This window comes from Pseudophryne corroboree, chromosome 2, assembly GCF_028390025.1.
Source record: "Pseudophryne corroboree isolate aPseCor3 chromosome 2, aPseCor3.hap2, whole genome shotgun sequence".
NCBI lineage: Eukaryota > Metazoa > Chordata > Amphibia > Anura > Myobatrachidae > Pseudophryne > Pseudophryne corroboree.
The window spans coordinates 37,789,400-37,811,283 of record NC_086445.1 but is presented as its reverse complement, the minus strand read 5'-3'; the positions used below and the strand labels follow the sequence as shown (position 1 = coordinate 37,811,283).

Genomic DNA, 21,884 nt, shown 5'->3' with positions numbered 1-21,884 from the left:
GCCCCCAATTCTGACAATCGTCTGGCCGAGGCCAGGGCCACAACATGGTCACTTTCCATGTGAGATATTTCAAATCCACAGATTTGAGCGGTTCAAACCAATATGATTTTAGGAATCCCAACACTACGTTGAGATCCCACGGTGCCACTGGAGGCACACAAGGGGCTGTATATGCAATACTCCCTTGACAAACGTCTGGACTTCAGGAATTGAAGCCAATTTTTTCTGGAAGAAAATCTACAGGGCCGAAACTTGAACCTTAATGGACCCCAATTTGAGGCTCATAGACACTCCTGTTTTCAGGAAGTGCAGAAATCGACCTAGTCGAAATTTTTTCGTGGGGCCTTCCTGGCCTCACCCACGCAATATATTTTCACCACATGTGGTGATAACGTTGTACGGTCACCTCCTTCCTGGCTTTGACCAGGGTAGGTATGACTTCTTCCGGAATGCCTTTTCCCTTAGGATCCGGCGTTCAACCGCCATGCCGTCAAACGCAGTCGCGGTAAGTCTTGGAACAGACAAGGTCCCTGCTGGAGCAGGTCCTTTCTTAGAGGCAGATGCCACGGTTCCTCTTGGAACAGACATGGTTCTTGCTGAAAGCAAATCCCATCTTAGCTCCCGAGGCCATTAGTCCTCTGTGAGCATCTCTTGAAGTTCCGGGTACCAAGTCCCTCTTGGCCAATCCGGAGCCACGAGTATAGTTCTTACTCCTCTACGTCTTATAATTCTCAATACCTTGGTTATGAGAAACAGAGGAGGGAACACATACACCGACTGTTACACCCACGGTGTTACCAGGACGTCCACAGCTATCGCCTGAAGGTCTCGTGACCTGGCGCAATACCTGTCACGTTTTTTGTTCGGGCGGGACGCCATCATGTCCACCTTTGGTCTTTCCCAACGGTTCACAATCATGCGGAAAACTTCCCGATGAAGTTCCCACTCTCCCGGGTGGAGGTCGTGCCTGCTGAGGAAGTCTGCTTCCCAGTCATCCACTCCCGGAATGAACACTGCTGACAGTGCTAACACATGATTTTCCGCCTAGCGAAAAATCCTTGCAGTTTTGACCACTGCCCTCCTGCTTCTTGTGCCGCCCTTTCTGTTTACGTGGGCGACTGCCGTGATGTTATCCCACTGGATCAATACCGGCTGACCTTGAAGCAGAGGCCTTGCTAAACTTAGAGCATTATAAATTTGCTCTTAGCTCCAGTATATTTATGTGGAGAGAATTCTCCAGACTTGATCACACTCCCTGGAAATTTTTTCCCTGTGTGACTGCTCCCCAGCCTCTCAGGCTGGCCTCCGTGGTTACCAGCATCCAATCCTGAATGCCGAATCTGCGGCCCTCTAGAAGATGAGCACTCTGTAATCACCACAGGAGAGACACCCTTGTCCTTGGATATAGGGTTATCCGCTGATGCATCTGAAGATGCGATCCGGACCATTTGTCCAGCAGATCCCACTGAAGAGTTCTTGTGTGAAATCTGCCGAATGGAAGCGCTTCGTAATAAGCCACCATTTTTACCAGGACTCTTGTGCAATGATGCACTGACACTTTTCCTGGTTTTAGGAGGATCCCGATTAGCTCGGATAACTCCCTGGCTTTCTCCTCTGGGAGAAACACCTTTTCCTGGACTGTGTCCAGAATCATCCCTAGGACCAGCAGACGTGTCGTCGGAACAACTGCGGTTATGGAATATTTAGAATCCACCCGTGCTGTCGTAGAACTACTTGAGATAGTGCTACTCCGACCTCCAACTGTTCTCTGGACCTTGTTCTTATCAGGAGGTCGTCCATTCTCTTTGACGACGAATCCTCATTTCGGTCATTACCTTGGTAAGGACCCGGGGTGCCTTGGACAATCCAACGGCATCGTCTGAAACTGATAGTGACAGTTCTGTACCACGAACCTGAGGTACCCTTGGTGAGAAAAGCAAATTTTTGGGACATGGAGGTAAGCATCCCTGATGTCCCGGGACACTATATAGTCCCCTTGTTTGCTATCACTGCTCTGAGTGACTCCATCTGAATTTGAACCTTTGTAAGTGTTCAAAAAAATTTTTTGATTTAGAATCGGTCTCACCTAGCCTTCTGGCTTCAGTACCACCATATAGTGTGGAACAATACCCCTTTCCTTGTTGTAGGAGGGGTATTTTTATTATCACCTGCTGGGAATACAGCTTGTGAATTATTTTCAATACTGCCTCCCTGTCGGAGGGAGACATTGGTACAGCAGACTACAGGAACCTGCGAGGGGGGAAACGCCTCGACATTCCAATCTGTACCCCTTGGATACTACTTGTAGGATCCAGGGGTCCTGTACGGTCCCAGCGTCATGCTGAGAACTTAGTAGAAGCGGCGAAGGGCTTCTATTCCTGGGAATGGGCTGCCTGCTGCAGTCTTCTTCCCTTTTCTCTATCCCTGGGCAGATATGACTCTTATAGGGACGAAAAGACTGAGGCTGAAAAGACGGTGTCTTTTTCTGCAGAGATGTGACTTAGGGTAAATAACGGTGGATTTTCCAGCAGTTGCCGTGGCCACCAGGTCCCATGGACCGACCCCAAATAACTCCTCCCCTTTATACGGCAATACATCTTTGTGCCGTTTGGAATCTGCATCACCTGACCACTGTCGTGTCCATAAACATCTTCTTGCAGATATGGACATCGCATTTACTCTTGATGCCAGAGTGCAATATCCCTCTGCGCATCTCGCATATATAGAAATGCATCCTTTAAATGCTCTATAGTCAATAAAATACTGTCCCTGTCAAGGGTATCAATATTTTTAGTCAGGGAATCCGACCAAGCCACCTCAGGTCTGCACATCCAGGCTGAGGCGATCGCTGGTCACAGTATAACACCAGCATGTGTGTGTATACATTTTAGGATATTTTTCAGCCTCCTATTAGCTGGCTCCTTAAGTACGGTCCTATCTCTAGATGGTACCGCCACTTGTTCTGATAAGCGTGTGAGCGCCTTATCCACCCTGAGGGGTGTTTCCCAACGCGCCTTAACTTCTGGCGGGAAAAGGTATACCGCCAATAATTTTCTATCGGGGGAAACCCACGCATCATCACACACTTCATATAATTTATCTGATTCAGGAAAAACTACAGGTAGTTTTTTCACCTCACACATAATACCCTTTTTTGTGGTACTTGGAGTATCAGAAATATGTAACACCTCCTTCATTGCCCTTAACGTGTGGCCCTAAAGGAAAATACGTTTGTTTCTTCACCGTCGACACTGAAATCAGTGTCCTTGTCTGGGTCTGTGTCGACCGACTGAGGTAAATGGGCATTTTACAGCCCCTGACGGTGTTTGAGACGCCTGGACAGATACTAATTTGTTCGCCGGCCCTCTCATGTCGTCAACCGGCTTACAGCGTGTTGACATTATCACGTAATTCCATAAATAAGCCATCCATTCCGGTGTCGACTCCCTAGAGAGTGACATCACCATTACAGGCAATTTGCTCCGCCTCCTCACCAACATTTACCTCATACATGTCGACACACACGTACCGACACACAGCACACACACAGGGAATGCTCTGATAGAGGACAGGACCCCACTAGCCCTTTGGGGAGACAGAGGGAGAGTTTGCCAGCACACACCAAAACGCTATAATTATCCAGGGACAACCTTTATATAAGTGTTCCTCCCTTATAGCATTTTAATATATGTACATATCGCCAAATCAGTGCCCCCCCTCTCTGTTTTAACCCTGTTTCTGTAGTGCAGTGCAGGGGAGAGCCTGGGAGCCTTCCCACCAGCATTTCTGTGAGGGAAAATGGCGCTGTGTGCTGAGGAGAATAGGCCCCGCCCCCTTTTCGGCGGGCTTCTTCTCCGGAGTTTTTGATATCTGGCAGGGGTTAAATACATCCATATAGCCTCAAGGGCTATATGTGATGTATTTTTCGCCATACAGGTATTATACATTGCTGCCCAGGGCGCCCCCCCCCAGCGCCCTGCACCCTCCGTGACTGCTGTGAGAAGTGTGCTGACAACAATGGCGCACAGCTGCAGTGCTGTGCGCTACCTGATGAAGACTGAAAGTCTTCTGCCGCCTGGTTCCGGACCTCTTCATCTTCAGCATCTGCAAGGGGGGTCGGCGGCGCGGCTCCGGGACGAACCCCAGGGCGAGCCCTGTGTTCCGACTCCCTCTGGAGCTAATGGTGTCCAGTAGCCTAAGAATCCAATCCATCCTGCACGCAGGTGAGTTGAAAATCTCTCCCCTAAGTCCCTCGATGCAGTGAGCCTGTTGCCAGCAGGACTCACTGAAAATAAAGAACCTAAAAACTTTTTCTAAGTAACTCTTTAAGAGAGCCACCTAGATTGCACCCTACTCGGACGGGCACAAAAACCTAACTGAGGCTTGGAGGAGGGTCATAGGGGGAGGAGCCAGTACACACCATGTGATCCTAAAAGCTTGCTTTTGTGCCCTGTCTCCTGCGGAGCCGCTATTCCCCATGGTCCTGACGGAGTCCCCAGCATCCACTAGGACGTTAGAGAAATCCTGTTATTCGCACCCTGGCATGCCATGCAGCACAGTGTTCCAGCAAGCTGCATCGCAGCAAACACGAGCTTGGCTACATCTATATGTGCAGTAAAGGTGCCATTGTACCCCCTTTCCTCCTTACCTGTGTGATTGCTGAACCTAAGAATCTGGGAACACTTAGCAAACTCCGGATCTAACACCCGGTATCCTCACAGCCCTCACTGACCTGTGCCACAAGGGAGATGTGAGTGTTTGTGTACATCTCTGCAGTGCGCTACTTGTGTCCATTACACACCGGCGATAACACACAAGATACGTCACCAAACTGAACTACACCTGAATCAGTCAGTGTGCGTGTAATATGTTACGTGTACATGTATGTAATGTCTTCAGGCTTGTGTACTGGGGAATTGGCTCAGTGGTGCTTTAGGCGACAAAAGCAGTAACATTAGTATTGTTACCCCCAGCAGTCAGTGCGGCTGGTTATACAGAAGGTGTCTAGTTGGGGGTCACCAGGTTCCCAAACCTCTGTGTGCGGCGCGGTGACATCAGAATGAAGAGACGTGTCACTGCATGGTAAAGATGGCGGCTGTGATGTACAACTGTCTCAGTATCTTGTCATGTGTTCCATGTTATAGCGCTGAGATAAGCTGCTCTTCCCTCCCATTTATGTAACGTCACATATAAGGCATATCTCCAGTAATACAAATACTTCTCCCCGTACAGCAATATTATATCCCCAGAGCGTCTGCGTCTCTCTCACCTGGGCTGATCTCAGCAGGAACGGCCTCTTCCTTACACTGCCGGTGATAAATCACGTGTTCCGTCTCATCCTGTCATACAAGAACATGTGTCACATACATGTCCCACCCACACGTTACACGGGACATCTCTATAGGAGTCACACACAGGGCGGGGACATGGGAATAACACAAGATCCTGCAATGTGAGGAGCGGATGTGTGAGGAGGAGAGGTCAGAGCAGGTTCCTCTACCTGATATTCCTGTGTCACAGTCCTGTTCTCTTCCTCTATACAGCCCGGAGAGTACAGAGGGGTCTCACAGGGGTCTGCCGGAGTTCTAGAGCTGCACACACCTGCGGGGAATGGATACAGAACATTACATTACAGTAAGTATAGTGATTCTATGTACAGTCAGTGGGGAGGTGAGGACTGGCCCCTCACACACACAGGCCGGACCACACACACCACACAGGACCTTACCCCAGGGCCGCTGATCTCCTGTAGTTCCCTCATGTCCCTGCCCCAACAACCAGCCCCAAGACATCTCTCAGCTGCACTAATACATGTGCTACAGGAGTTACATTATTGCAGGTCACGGTTATGTTTGTTTTATATGATTTCATGGGCAATACGTGCCATTACAGTAACTATACTGTTATTATAGTGTTCCTATACACACACCCACATCTCACCTCACATGTTTAATCCAGTACAATAGAGTTGTAAGGACCGCCTGTATCGATGGGTCAAAGTCTATCTCTGAAGATGACATGGGAGATGAAGGGACAGACTACTCTATCTGCTGGGAGGGTTTGGATCAGGTAGGAAACGTACTTGGCATTGTAGTTGCAGCAGATCTCTTATTTTATTAGACATGACTAGAAATTTGCCAGGTGCGGCCTAGAGTTTGGTATGCAGATACAAAAAGTAGTAGGAACGATGAAAGACCAACACAGATCCACAGACGGGTTCTGTAGGAGAGGCCCCAAAAGCTGGAATTTAGGCCAGCATGGCTGACTTGAAATTATACAGCATATAAATTAGAAATGTGGGAGCTGGTGGCGTACAGAGTGTCGTGGCTCCAGGACTCAAATCGGAATTCGGCACCAATCAATATATAAAACCACAGCTAGGCAGAGTGGATGAGCCAACAGAATGGACAGAGTCACAGAGCCAACAGTCAGTCATATTGTAAAATGAAGGCTGTGGATATAACTTTCTTTTTATCCCACAGGAAAAGAGAAGGCGCTTTAGGAAGTTATTCCAGCCAGCCAACACACAGATATGGTGAATTCTCCGTGGTATCAATTCCGTGAGTGGAAACGATTATCAGGACGAGTGTAGCGTAACTCTGCTCTCGTCACTATAGGTGGGAGGGCGTAATACTAGCTGTCCCACTGAAATCTAGGTATTGAAATCGCTTATAGTGCAGGGAAATGCTGCGTTTGTCCTTGGTGGGGTCGGGTCCAAGATGGCCGGCTGTGAAGTCTGTGGGTCCAAGATCTCAATGTTCAGCTCCAGGGGACCACCGATCCCGACCAGCTGAGGTTACAAGAGGGTGTAGGAAGCCTCAGGAAGAGGAGCAGGTGTCTCAAAAAGGCACAGGGCTGTAGACCAATTTCAAATGAATATTTATACTATTAAGGCTTATATTCAGCAGCCACTACCTGTACATAAGCTAGGGGGCCACAACTCCCAATAATTAGCAGGCTGGTTGAGGGTGACACTATAGCCCAGCCCCTCGTGAGAGTTGCATAATATGTGTGCCTCCAATAGCAGCAGAACTGCCTTGTAGAATGGAGAGCAGTGAGGGGAAAGGGAATGGGGGACTGAACAAGTTCAGCTGCCCAATGGGTGTGGTCGGACCTCCGCACCAGAAGCGCGTCTCAGGCAGTTGGAAAAGACTACCTGAGGACGCAGCTTCCAGGAAGAAGGTAGACCGCAACCTGCAGAGACCACCAAACAGTCTCCCGGCTCTGCGGGAAAAACCTCTGATACAGTCTAGGTGCGGGTGGGGTAAGCACTTCAGTGCTCCGATTCAGCGCTGGATGCAAGATAAAGCAGGCAAAATCGGGTCCACCGAGCGGGAGCTAAAAGCATGTCCACTCAGGTCTCCAGCTAGGCCACGCCCTCCTCACATGTTATACTTTTTGATAGTCAGAAAACATAAAACACATATTTTATCCCATTCTGACAGGGTGACACATACTAGAGGGAAAGAGCTATAGCACAGACACTAATGACAAATAACACTAAGCTGACACTCTGTAACTTCCCATGGGTTTGAGACATGGAGGAGCCATCACTATGTTCTGCGTCTGTCAGATAAAGTCAGGGGAGATTTATACTCTGACAGGAACTAGGCTCCTCCCCCTCCCCAACACTGACTATTCTACATACACTGACAGGAATTGAGCTCCTCCCCCTTCTGTCTTGTGCAGAGAGGCTGCCTGCCGTTATGGCAGTGACCAGGTCATCCCTCCGGAGGTCTGCCAGCTGAAGGAACGGGCGCCGGCAGTATGAGGTGCTGACCAGCACCTATTCCCCCTTCCTAGCACGCAGTGTCAGCAGCTGTAACACTGGCAGCAGCTGAAGCTAATGACACACTAATCAGTAACATAATAACCTAATGCTGCCATAGGTGCCACAGTACAGAGTGTCCACATTTTTTTTCATCAGTTATGTAATCCAATCTTTGGTTGTCTCACCTGAGCTGGTGGGATCAGGGACGGGCTCCTCTTCCTTACACTGCGGGTGATACACCCCGTGTCCCGGCTCAGCCTGTCATACAAGGACAGAAATATTATTACACCGAGCGTCTATACCAGGAGGATACACAGGATAAGGATATGAGAGTAACATAATGCAGAAGAGACAATGCAGCCAGTCCCGCTACCTGATAATCCTCTATGAGAATCCGGTTCTCTTCCTTTATATAATCCCCAGAGTACAGAGGGGTCTCACATCGTCCTGGGGGGCTTCTAGAGCTACACTCACCTGCGGGGAGAACAGACAATGACAGCCATATAGCAATGCTTAGTAATAACAGCAGAATATATCAGTACACAGGGTCACCTGTCACTAGGGCTCGGGTGTAAATCACAGCCCTGCACCGTTACGTGTATCTGGGTGGGGTGTCACCCCCCGAGGGTCATCATGACCAGTGACACTGGGGGAAGAATTTATCATCCAACCTTCCACCAGCCCCCAGCATCCGATAGATCGTGATCAGGTGTCAGCTGGAATTGGCAGTCGCTTTGGACACACATGCAGAGGGAATGGAGGCCAATTATGTCCCAACTGCAGTGATCAGTAACAGCCAAACAGCCGGGAGAGGGGCGGAGAGAAGTGACAGGATAGAATCACACACCCTGAGAGACGTCCTCTTACCCACTGAGTCACGCAGCTGCGGAGGGTCCATTACAACGTCATTGTGTCCGCCTGAATAGTCCCACTCTGTCACAGAGAACGAGACCTCCACATCCTTACACTTCCCAGGCACCTGCAGCATAGGAGAGCTGGTCACATGACTTACCCCCACACCTAGGAGTACCGTGTAATACATTACACTGCAGGGCACAATGGCAGACGATGGGTCAGGGATCAATTACCGAGTGCGTCCTGACCAATCATCAGTGCTCCAGTGATGTATCAGTATTGTTACACTTTAGCACAACATACATCAATTAAAAATCAAACGCCCTTATAGGATTTATTATAAAACAAAAAAATAAGAATTTACTTACCGATAATTCTATTTCTCGGAGTCCGTAGTGGATGCTGGGGTTCCTGAAAGGACCATGGGGAATAGCGGCTCCGCAGGAGACAGGGCACAAAAGTAAAGCTTTTACAGGTCAGGTGGTGTGCACTGGCTCCTCCCCCCATGACCCTCCTCCAGACTCCAGTTAGGTACTGTGCCCGGACGAGCGTACACAATAAGGGAGGATTTTGAATCCCGGGTAAGACTCATACCAGCCACACCAATCACACCGTACAACTTGTGATCTAAACCCAGTTAACAGTATGATAACAGAGGAGCCTCTGAAAGATGGCTTCCTAAACAATAACCCGAATTAGTTAACAATAACTATGTACAAGTATTGCAGATAATCCGCACTTGGGATGGGCGCCCAGCATCCACTACGGACTCCGAGAAATAGAATTATCGGTAAGTAAATTCTTATTTTCTCTATCGTCCTAAGTGGATGCTGGGGTTCCTGAAAGGACCATGGGGATTATACCAAAGCTCCCAAACGGGCGGGAGAGTGCGGATGACTCTGCAGCACCGAATGAGAGAACTCCAGGTCCTCCTTTGCCAGGGTATCAAATTTGCAAAATTTTACAAACGTGTTCTCCCCTGACCACGTAGCTGCTCGGCAGAGTTTTAATGCCGAGACCCCTCGGGCAGCCGCCCAAGATGAGCCCACCTTCCTTGTGGAATGGGCCTTAACAGATTTAGGCTGTGGCAGGCCTGCCACAGAATGTACAAGTTGAATTTTGTTCCAAATCCAACGAGCAATCGACTGCTTAGAAGCAGGTGCACCCAACTTGTTGGGTGCATACAGTATAAACAGCGAGTCAGATTTTCTGACTCCAGCCGTCCTTTAAATGTATATTTTTAAGGCTCTGACAACGTTCAACAACTTGGAGTCCTTCAAGTCGTCTGTAGCCGCAGGCACTACAATAGGCTGGTTCAGGTGAAACGCTGATACCACCTTAGGGAGAAGATGCGGACGCGTCCGCAGATCTGCCCTATGTCGAATGGAAAATTAAATAAGGGCTTTTATAAGATAAAGCCGCCAGTTCAGATACTCTCCCGGCCGAAGCCAGGGCCAGTAACAGTCACTTTCCATGTGAGATATTTCAAATCCACATTCTTTAGTGGTTCATTTGAGGAAATCTAAAACTACATTTAGATCCCACGGTGCCACCTTAGGCACCACAGGAGGCTGTATATGCAGTACTCCTTTGATAAAAATCTGGACCTCAGGGACTGAGGCCAATTCTTTTTGGAAGAATATTGATAGGGCCGAAATTTGAACCTTAATAGATCCCAATTTGAGACCCATAGACAATCCTGATTGCAGGAAATGTAGGAAACGGCCCAGTTGAAATTCCTCCATCGGAGCACTCCGCTGCTCGCACCACTCAACATATTTTCGCCAAATACGGTGATAATGCTTCGCGGTGACTTCCTTCCTTGCCTTTATCAAGGCAGGAATGACTTCTTCTGGAATGCCTTTTCCTTTTAGGATCTGGCATTCAAACGCCATGCCGTCAAACGCAGCCGCGGTAAGTCTTGAAAAAGACAAGGACCCTGCTGAAGCAGGTCCCTTCTCAGAAGTAGAGGCCACGGATCGTCCGTGACCATCTCTTGAAGTTCCGGGTACCAAGTCCTTCTTGGCCAATCCGGAGCCACTAGTCTTACTCCTCTTTGCCGTATAATCCTCAATACCTTTGGTATGAGAGGCAGAGGAGGAAACACATATACCGACTGGTACACCCAAGGTGTTACCAGCGCGTCCACAGCTATTGCCTGCGGATCTCTTGATCTGGCGCAATACCTGTCCAGTGTTTTGTTGAGGCGAGACGCCATCATGTCCACCATTGGTTTTACCCAACGGTTTAATAGCATGTGGAAAACTTCTGGATGAAGTCCCCACTCTCCCGGGTGAAGGTCGTGTCTGCTGAGGAAGTCTGCTTCCCAGTTGTCCACGCCCGGGATGAATACTGCTGACAGTGCTATCACGTGATTCTCCGCCCAGCGAAGGATCCTGGCAGCTTCTGCCATTGCCCTCCTGCTTCTTGTGCCGCCCTGTCTGTTTACATGGGCGACTGTCGTGATGTTGTCCGACTGGATCAACACCGGTCTTCCTTGAAGCAGAGGTTCCGCCTGGCTTAGAGCATTGTAGATTGCTCTTAGTTCCAGAATGCTTATGTGAAGAGACTTTTTCAGGCTCGACCACACTCCCTGGAAATTTCTTCCCTGTGTGACTGCTCCCCAGCCTCTCAGGCTGGCATCCGTGGTCACCAGGATCCAATCCTGTATGCCGAATCTGCGGCCCTCCAATAGATGAGCCTCCTGCAACCACCACAGAAGGGATACCCTTGTCCTCGGCGACAGGGTTATCCGCAGGTGCATCTGAAGATGCGACCCTGACCATTTGTCCAACAGATCCCTTTGCATGGAATCTGCCGAAAGGGATTGCTTCGTAAGAAGCTACCATTTTTCCCCAGGACTCTTGTGCATTGATGTACAGACACCTTTCCTGGTTTTAGGAGGTTCCTGACCAGGTCAGATAACTCCTTGGCTTTTTCCTCGGGAAGAAAAACCTTTTTCTGAACTGTGTCCAGAATCATCCCCAGGAACAGCAGACGAGTTGTCGGCATTAATTGGGATTTTGGAATATTCAGAATCCATCCGTGCTGCTTTAGCACCTCTTGAGATAGTGCTAAACCCATCTCTAGCTGTTCTCTGGACCTTGCCCTTATTAGGAGATCGTCCAAGTATGGGATAATTAATACGCCTTTTCTTCGAAGAAGAAATATTATCTCGGCCATTACCTTTGTAAAGACCCGAGGTGCCGTGGACAAACCAAACGGCAGCGTCTGAAACTGATAGTGACAGTTTTGTACAACGAACCTGAGGTACCCCTGGTGTGAGGGGTAAATTGGAACGTGGAGATACGCATCCTTGATGTCCAAGGATACCATAAAGTCCCCTTCTTCCAGGTTCGCTATCACTGCTCTGAGTGACTCCATCTTGAACTTGAACTTCTTTATGTACAGGTTCAAGGACTTCAGATTTAGAATAGGCCTTACCGAACCATCCGGCTTCGGTACCACAAATAGAGTGGAATAATACCCCTTCCCTTGTTGTAGAAGAGGTACCTTGACTATCACCTGCTGCGAATACAGCTTGTGAATGGCTTCCAAAACCGTCTCCCTTTCGGAGGGGGACGTTGGTAAAGCAGACTTCAGGAAACGGCGAGGTGGCTCTGTCTCTAATTCCAACCCGTACCCCTGAGATATTATCTGCAGGATCCAGGGATTTACCTGCGAGTGAGCCCACTGCGCGCTGTAATTTTTGAGACGACCGCCTACCGCCCCCGAGTCCGCTTGCGAAGCCCCAGCGTCATGTTGAGGCTTTTGTAGAAGCCGGGGAGGGCTTCTGTTCCTGGGAAGGAGCTGCCTGTTGCTGTCTCTTCCCTCGTCCTCTGCCTCGTGGCAGATATGAATAGCCCTTTGCTCTCTTATTTTTAAAGGAACGAAAGGGCTGCGGTTGAAAAGTCGGTGCCTTTTTCTGTTGGGGAGTGACTTGAGGTAGAAAGGTGGATTTCCCGGCCGTAGCCGTGGCCACCAAATCCGATAGACCGACCCCAAATAACCCCTCTACGCATCGCCTGTCCACTGTCGTGTCCATAAAGCTCTTCTGGCCGAAATGGACATAGCACTTACCCGTGATGCCAGTGTGCAAATATCTCTCTGTGCATCACGCATATAAAGAAATGCATCCTTTATTTGTTCTAACGACAGTAAAATATTGTCCCTGTCCAGGGTATCAATATTTTCGATCAGGGACTCTGACCAAACTACCCCAGCACTGCACATCCAGGCAGTCGCAATAGCTGGTCGTAGTATAACACCTGCATGTGTGTATATACCTTTTTGGATATTTTCCATCCTCCTATCTGATGGATCTTTAAGTGCGGCCGTCTCAGGAGAGGGTAACGCCACTTGTTTTGATAAGCGTGTTAGCGCTTTGTCCACCCTAGGAGGTGTTTCCCAGCGCTCCCTAACCTCTGGCGGGAAAGGGTATAAAGCCAATAACTTCTTGGAAATTAGCAGTTTTTTATCGGGGGCACCCCACGCTTCATCACACACGTCATTTAATTCTTCTGATTCGGGAAAAACTACTGGTAGTTTTTTCACACCCCACATAATACCCTGTTTAGTGGTACCTGTAGTATCAGCTAAATGTAACATCTCCTTTATTGCCAAAATCATATAACGTGTGGCCCTTCTGGAAAATACGGTTGATTCGTCACCTTCACCACCGGAATCAGTGCCTGTGTCTGGGTCTGTGTCGACCGACTGAGGCAAAAGGCGTTTTACAGCCCCTGACGGTGTTTGAGGCGCCTGGACAGGCACTAATTGAGTGTCCGGCCGCCTCATGTCGGCAAACGACTGCTTAAGCGAGTTGACGCTATCCCGTAATTCCACAAATAAGGCATCCATTCTGGTGTCGACCCCCTAGGAGGTGACATCCTCATATTTGGCAATTGCTCCGCCTCCACACCAATAACGTCCTCATACATGTCGACACACACGTACCGACACACAGCAGACACACAGGGAATGCTCTATACGAAGACAGGACCCACTAGCCCTTTGGGGAGACAGAGGGAGAGTCTGCCAGCACACACCAAAAAGCGCTATATATGACAGGGATAGCCTTATGATTAAGTGCTCCCTTATAGCTGCTTTTATATTAATATATAGCCATTTATTATGCCCCCCCTCTCTGTTATACCCTGTTTCTGTAGTGCAGTGCAGGGGAGAGACCTGGGAGCCTTCCTGACCAGCGGAGCTGTGACAGAAAATGGCGCCGTGTGCTGAGGAGATAGGCCCCGCCCCTTTTCCGGCGGGCTCGTCTCCCGCTATTTAGTACATTTAGGCAGGGGTAAATATCTCCATATAGCCTCTGGGGCTATATGTGAGGTATTTTTAGCCTTTTTAAAAGGTTTTCATTTGCCTCCCAGGGCGCCCCCCCCCCAGCGCCCTGCACCCTCAGTGACTGCCGTGTGAAGTGTGCTGAGAGGAAAATGGCGCACAGCTGCAGTGCTGTGCGCTACCTTTAGAAGACTGCAGGAGTCTTCAGCCGCCGATTCTGGACCTCTTCTTGCTTCAGCATCTGTGAGGGGGCCGGCGGCGTGGCTCCGGTGACCATCCAGGCTGTACCTGTGATCGTCCCTCTGGAGCTTCATGTCCAGTAGCCAAGAAGCCAATCCATCCTGCACGCAGGTGAGTTCACTTCTTCTCCCCTCTGTCCCTCGTTGCAGTGATCCTGTTGCCAGCAGGAATCACTGTAAAATAAAAAACCTAAGCTAAACTCTCTAAACAGCTCTTTATGAGAGCCACCTAGAATTGCACCCTTCTCGGCCGGGCACAAAAATCTAACTGGAGTCTGGAGGAGGGTCATGGGGGGAGGAGCCAGTGCACACCACCTGACCTGTAAAAGCTTTACTTTTGTGCCCTGTCTCCTGCGGAGCCGCTATTCCCCATGGTCCTTTCAGGAACCCCAGCATCCACTTAGGACGATAGAGAAAAACACAGCGTTCTCCCTGGGAATATACAGCTATATGTACAATGAGAGCGCTCACCTTTCCTGTCTCTCTGTGATATACCTCAGTAGGTGGCTGGATATTCCGGTCACGGCTCCTCTCCTCTGTTGGCGCATGAGACGGAGCCTCCGTGTTTGGGCTCTGGGTGCCGCTGCTTCTGTCTGACACAGGGGGGCCGCTGATGTCTGTCACCTGGTCACCCGACTTTCTCACAACAATGAAATCCTATGAGAGCACCAATATGTAAGATGCCGCCCTATGTATATAATACAGTAACACCCTCATATACAGCAAGCTAATCCCAGCTGTATATAGGCGGATAGCAGCCCTGCACCATCTCTGTGTAACACAGGCTGTGCTGTATATATAGCTGTAACCATAAGAGTCACACACAGAGGGATCTGCCTGCCCCTACCCACAATTCCTGGGGGCCACTGCCGTATCTCTGTGGAAAAAATGTCACTTTATAGCATAAATCACTGAAGAAGACTTGTCGTGTATAACAGACATGTGACAGGAAAGTGACGCCTCTTATAGGCAGATGGAGAGAGTGGAAGACGGACAGGGAAATGGCGGTGACCTGTACTGTGTGTTGTACAACTAGCATGGCGGGAGGAAGAAGAATGTCTTACAGTACACCGACTGCCCACACATGATGGAAGTAGCCAACTGGGGATCTAAATAAATATTTATGGTAATGTCGCCAGTTGGCTATGCACCAGTGACATCACAGAGACATGAGGCATGTCTGAAACTTGGTGCCTCATACCTCAGAGCTGTCACCCATTCATAGTGAATTAATCGGTTACTGTGCAATAAGAGCTTGTTCACACCACAAATGGCTGCCTGCATCGTATACTGACAAGAGGTGCACTATACTGGAAAGAATGCCAGCTGCTACTACCCCGGGCACTGTGCCCCTGTAGTTCCGCTAGTAAATAGAACAGTGAGGTATCTAGCGCCTCTCACCTCTCTAGTCAGCAGACAGATAATCTCCATGGTGAGACTCAGCAGCTTGTCTATGATCAGGTCTTTGTTTCTGTCACTCAGTAGCGAGTGCCGGATATGTTCCAGGACCTGGACCTCCATGGCTGGTCTTCAGGTGACGTCTCCTAAGGGAAGGGAATACAATGTTCTGTCAGCTCCATATATGTCATTTGTTCCCATAGTCTCTGCCACATAGAGGGAGCCACATCGCCCATCTATTCCGGGCACAGAAGAGATCAGGGTCACTTACTGCACTATACACCATCTGTAATGTAGGAATTATGGGATTTCCCCGCAGCTCCTGAGTGTAACAAAAGCATGGAGGCCTCTTATAGCGTCCTCTAACATGGCCGCATCATCAGCTCTTCTCCGGCAGCCATTTTACTTTTCTTTTATAAGAAGCTTAAATCTACAAATCTATATGGACATGTAAATGGTGGGGGAGGTGTGGCCAGTGGCAAATGTGCAACGTGCGATATCTGCGGGCTCTGCTATATACCCTGTATAACACAACAAGCATATAAGCGAGCTGGAGACACCCCCGAGACCCCCTATTCTATGTCAGGGTGAGCTGTAAATGACGGGCGAGTTAGTGGAAGAGCTGAGCCTCTTTATTCGCAAAGCTTCCCAAAATGGCAGCCACAGTCTTGGACTGGATGAAACAGGGACATCAGATCTGGTGGACAGCACAGCAGGAACACAGAATGCCTCCTCCAACTGTCTGCAGATCAATTCCCTCCAGACTCATCAGCACCTGCTGAACCACATAGACCAGAGGCACCCAAACCTTTTTCTTGGAGAGCTGTACTAAGAAAATGACTTTGGACAGAGGGCCACAAGACCAACAGCGCTATCCCAACTCTCTTCAGAATGCTGGCGCCGGCATCTCCACAAGAAGCACAATCCCGCTGCCGTGATCCTGAACGAGGGTTTGCAGAGGCTGAGGACAGTAAGCCGTGGGGGTGGTGGAGGTGAGGTTTAGGCTGCGGGGAGGGTTAGGGTTAGGCTGTAGGGAAGGAAGGGATAGGCTGCGGGGCGAGTTAGGCTGTAGGGAAGGAAGGGATAGGCTGCGGGGAGGGTTAGGCTGCGGGGAAGGAAGGAATAGGCTGCGGGGAGGGTTAGGCTGCGGGGAAGGAAGGGATAGGCTGCGGGGAGGGTTAGGCTGCAGGGAAGGAAGGGATAGGCTGCGGGGAGGGTTAGGCTGTAGGGAAGGAAGGGATAGGCTGCGGGGAGGGTTAGACTGTAGGGAAGGAAGGGATAGGCTGCGGGGAGGGTTAGGCTGTAGGGAAGGAAGGGATAGGCTGCGGGGAGGGTTAGGCTGTAGGGAAGGAAGGGATAGGCTGTGGGGAGGGTTAGGCTGTAGGGAAGGAAGGGATAGGCTGTGGGGAGGGTTAGACTGCAGGGAAGGAAGGGATAGGCTGCGGGGAGGGTTAAGGTTAGGCTCTGGGAGGGAAAGGGTTAGGCTGTCGAAAAGGGAGGGTTAGGGGGGCATTGGAGGGAAGGTAAGTATACTTACCTAGCCCCTGTCAGGATTCTCACCATCGGGATGACCGCCGACATATCATACCCAACCCCTCACAGTTATCCTACCAGCAATTAGGTGCAGGATCTTTGCTGAGTAACTCTTATTCTAAGACGCACTAATGCTAATATAACTATCAGGAAATAAATATATTTAGAAACATTTCAATTTAGCTCTCTGCAATGAGATGCATAAAAATACCACACTGTAATGCCCCCTATAGATAATATGCCACACTGTAATGCCCCCTATAGATATGCCACACTGTTCTGCCCCCTATAGATAATATGCCACGCTGTAATGTCCCCTGTAGATAATATGACACACTAATGTCCCCTATAGATAATGTGCCACACTGTAATGCCCCAACAGATATTATGCCACACTGTAATGCCCCAACAGATATTATGCCACATTATAATGCCCCCAACAGATATTATGCCACATTATGTCCCCAATAGATAATATACCCCACTGTAATGCCCCCTATAGATAATATACCACACTGTAATGTCCCCAATAGATAATATGCCACATTGTAATGCCCCCTATGGATAAAACACCACACTGTAATGCCCCGATATATATACCATACTGCACAGGTTCTCAAACTCGGTCCTCAGGACCCCACACGGTTCATGTTTTGCAAGTCACCTGTAGATTTTTAAAATGTGACAGTTGGTGATAGACAGTGCAGCTGCTGGGTAATATGGAAAACATGAACCATGTGGGGTCCTGAGGACCGAGTTTGAGAACCACTGCCATACTGTAATGTCCTTTATAGATAATATACCACATTGTAATGCCGCCAATAGATAATATTCTGCACTGTAATGCCACCTATAGATAATATGCCACATTGTAACGCCCCCTATGGATAATATACCACACTGTAATGCCCCTATAGATAATATGCCACCCTGTAATGCCCTATAGATAATATGCCACCCTGTAATGCCCTATAGATAATATGCCACACTGCAATACCCCTATAGATAATATGCCACACTATAATGCCCCCAACTAATAACCACCAAGGGAACCCAGTGCTGTACGCATGCATAATATACATATACTACCTGCATGAGGATGAGAACAGCGGATCATACCTTACCCTGCAGCAGGATGTGTCACTGGCTAATGGACAAACACTGAGCAAGCCTCTGTACACCAATGCGCCGCAAGGGCTGATGGAAGCTCTAGTCCTTCCCGGCACACACTGCGGCGGCATAAGGTGTTAGAACTACAATGCCCAGTTGTTAGAATGTAGTCACGTGATGCGCCTACTGCCGGTCGGAAAGGTCCACTACACGAAGAGAAACTAGACTCTACCACTGCCGGTGCCTGGTAGACGAGAAGTGACTGCACAATGAACTGTATGGGGACATATGGTGCGGCGAATATGTTTCTGAAGACCAAAACTAACAGCAGCTAATAGCAAATGTAGAAGACAAAATGGCCGCCGCCGCCGCCGCCAGTCAGATCATTTGGTGTACGCAACAACAGAAATTGCTATATTTTATTTTCCAAGTTGATGTTCCGGAAATGAGGCGTGGCTTATCGCTAAGGGGCGTGGCCTCGCATTAGTAGCCATTGTTATATAAACTCATTGAGGAGAAAAGCGGGACAGTTGGGGGATGGGGGATTCCTGAGTGACTGCAGTGTGTAACTCCAGCCTGCTGCCATCCCTCTGTCCTCATCCACAGGCAGTGCTGGGAGCCAGAGGATCTGAGATTGATTATAAAGTCTGACAGTCCAGATGTATGGAGTGCAGAAAGATGATGAGCCTGATGTCTGATAAGAATACCCTGGGCAGCAGCTCTGTGTATCCCTGCCTGAGCAGCTCAGCCAGTCTCATTTACACTGATCTGCTCCTCAGTGCAGCCTGTGTAATGTCCAGGTCCTGGCACAGAGTGTGGTGACCTGCAACTACTAATCTCTGCCTCATGCAGTCTGTGTGTAGGATAAAGCACTTCCCCTGGCTCCTTATGCAGTGAGGGGGCTGCTGTACCTCATCCTCTTATCACACTCTCATTAATACTCTAATATGTCACATGGCACTGAGAGGCTTGGTGTATATTGGGGGGGCTGTTATTTTTCAGTCCTTTTTCAGTGCTCGTAGCTGAAGCCTGATTGGCAGACTGTAGCGAGGAGGTCACGACCCTGGGCGGCGTTCCCAGAAATGGGGTGTGTTGTCCCCCCTGTTTCCTGGGAGAGGTGAGGCCAGTGTCTACGTCTTCTGATGCAGATTTATTGGCCCCGGCTACGGAGCTGCGAGGGCCGTTGTGAGCAATCTGAGGATACTGCTGTCTGGACCGGATTACATATGTTTTACCGGCGGATGGGATGCCGGCTGTCATTATCCCGTCAATGGCATCCTACCACCAGAATGCCAGCAGCTAAAAGTATCCTTGCGGGCATGGGGTGGACACCCACGAGTGGGAATAGCATTTGTGCGCCGGGAATCCCGATGTCAGCATTGTTGGCTGTCAGGATTTTGGCATTGGTATCCAGAACCACGGCAAATTAACTGCATCCCGTCTCGACCAATGGTCACGATGGTGAAGACGCAGCTTGTGGATCTGCAATGCCGGCAGGAGGAATCTTTTGTCCTCAGACGCCTCCTCCAGAAATACCGTATATGCGCATCGCTGCTGCGTACAAAGACTCAGCGGTGACGCACATAGCGGCCATCTCTGAATTAGGCCCCATGTTCTCACTGCAGTTTTGTTGCATGGACAATGCACTCCCATTGAGGTGGATGTCATTTTTGAACTGCGTCGAATCAAGTAAGATGCATATGGTGCAACAATAAGCATTAAAAAAAAAACAATTGCAGAGCATGTTATATACATGGGAAACATTAATATGTATCGTCTCTTAGCACAATTATTTTTATGTTCACTTTTATTCTCATTCACTTTATTTCCATTAAAAACACATCTGATGCTTTAAGTTTTAGCCGTTGTGTCTGCAGCCTGAAGTTAGCCGCACATGTGCCTTACATGACCATTTAGGTCATTTTGTAAAATCCGTCAGTCACTGGAAGGCTTTGCAGGGTGTACAGGGGATGGAACTTGAAAGGGGTGGAGTCAGAACTAGAGAGGGTGGAGACAGGATTACTTGTTAAGGCACTCCCCCAAGGAGAAAGGTCTATGTCTAGAATCACACCAGGTCCCAGAGTTACGCAGTTCCTGTCTTCTTCCCTCCAGCTACTCTGGACCATTGCAGTGTGATAATGTTCTGCTCCTGCTATGATTTTTTTGAACAGGAGAGAGGGTCCTGGAGAGTGGGTGTGATCTAGCGGTAGGAGGCGTGTTTTTTTTAAAGACACGTCACAGCCACGCTTCTGTTTTTATCACGTGGACAATGCTACTGGGCTGCCCCCAGTCCCTTTCTCCACTGAGTAGATGCCTGGCAAACGCTTACTCCTCCTATTCACTGCTTGCTCTGCTAAACAGAACAGCGGGTTACTAGGGGTCCTCCCAGCTTCACCCCACCGCAGGACACTGCGGGCTGCAGGCGGGACGGCAGGACAGTGCCAAAAATCTGGATTGGTGCAGTTACAGGAGGGTGGAATTGAGGGGTAGTCGCATGCAGGGGCACAAGAATGTTTTGTGGTTGAGGGGGGAATCCCCCCGATTTTTACACAATTTATGGCTATCAGCCTGCCATCCACAGGCCGTGGATGGCAGGGACAGCCCTGGGCTTCATCCTTGGGTTTGGGATTAGGGACTCCTTTATTATAGGGGTCGCCAATCCTCCAGGGACCCCTGGTCAGGGGTGACTAGATGGGGGAGGGGGGGTGATGTTGCAGCCGCAGGAACCAGTATAAAAGTGTCCCCCGGCTTCGGCATTACCTCCCTGGCAAGTGGAGCCTGGTGCTGGTTCCAAAAATACGGGGGACTCCTACATTTCTCTAACGTCCTAGTGGATGCTGGGGACTCCGTCAGGACCATGGGGATTAGCGGCTCCGCAGGAGACAGGGCACAAAAAGTAAGCTTTTAGGATCACATGGTGTGTACTGGCTCCTCCCCCTATGACCCTCCTCCAAGCCTCAGTTAGGTTTTTGTGCCCGTCCGAGCAGGGTGCAATCTAGGTGGCTCTCTTAAAGAGTTGCTTAGAAAAAGTTTTTAGGTTCTTTATTTTCAGTGAGTCCTGCTGGCAACAGGCTCACTGCTACGAGGGACTTAGGGGAGAGAAGTGAACTCACCTGCGTGCAGGATGGATTGGCTTCTTAGGCTACTGGACACCATTAGCTCCAGAGGGAGTCGGAACACAGGTCTCGCCCTGGGGTTCGTCCCGGAGCCGCGCCGCCGACCCCCCTTGCAGATGCTGAAGATTGAAGAGGTCCGGAACCAGGCGGCAGAAGACTTTCAGTCTTCATCAGGTAGCGCACAGCACTGCAGCTGTGCGCCATTGTTGTCAGCACACTTCACACAGCGGTCACGGAGGGTGCAGGGCGCGGGGGGGGGCGCCCTGGGCAGCAATGTATAATACCTGTATGGCGAAAAATACATCACATATAGCCCTTGAGGCTATATGGATGTATTTAACCCCTGCCAGATATCACAAACTCCGGAGAAGAAGCCCGCCGAAAAGGGGGCGGGGCCTATTCTCCTCAGCACACAGCGCCATTTTCCCTCACAGAAATGCTGGTGGGAAGGCTCCCATGCTCTCCCCTGCACTGCACTACAGAAACAGGGTTAAAACAGAGAGGGGGGGCACTGATTTGGCGATATGAATATATATTAAATGCTATAAGGGAGGAACACTTATATAA

General features: G+C 49.5%; 1 protein-coding gene across 1 annotated transcript in view; it reads right to left on the bottom strand.

Annotated features, from left to right (window-relative positions):
- LOC134989911 (zinc finger protein 271-like) overlaps positions 1 to 18,561 on the bottom strand; it is a 187,372-nt gene extending 168,811 nt beyond the window's left edge. The window contains exons 1-8 of the mRNA XM_063950633.1: positions 18,216 to 18,561; positions 15,562 to 15,704; positions 14,632 to 14,817; positions 8,639 to 8,750; positions 8,145 to 8,245; positions 7,957 to 8,029; positions 5,501 to 5,601; positions 5,270 to 5,339 (exon numbers count right to left, since the gene is read on the bottom strand). Of these exons, the coding sequence (XP_063806703.1) occupies positions 5,270 to 5,339; positions 5,501 to 5,601; positions 7,957 to 8,029; positions 8,145 to 8,245; positions 8,639 to 8,750; positions 14,632 to 14,817; positions 15,562 to 15,681 (763 nt within the window). The 5' untranslated portion in view covers positions 15,682 to 15,704; positions 18,216 to 18,561. The remainder of the gene's footprint in view (positions 1 to 5,269; positions 5,340 to 5,500; positions 5,602 to 7,956; positions 8,030 to 8,144; positions 8,246 to 8,638; positions 8,751 to 14,631; positions 14,818 to 15,561; positions 15,705 to 18,215) is intronic.
- Positions 18,562 to 21,884: the final 3,323 nt, after the last annotated feature.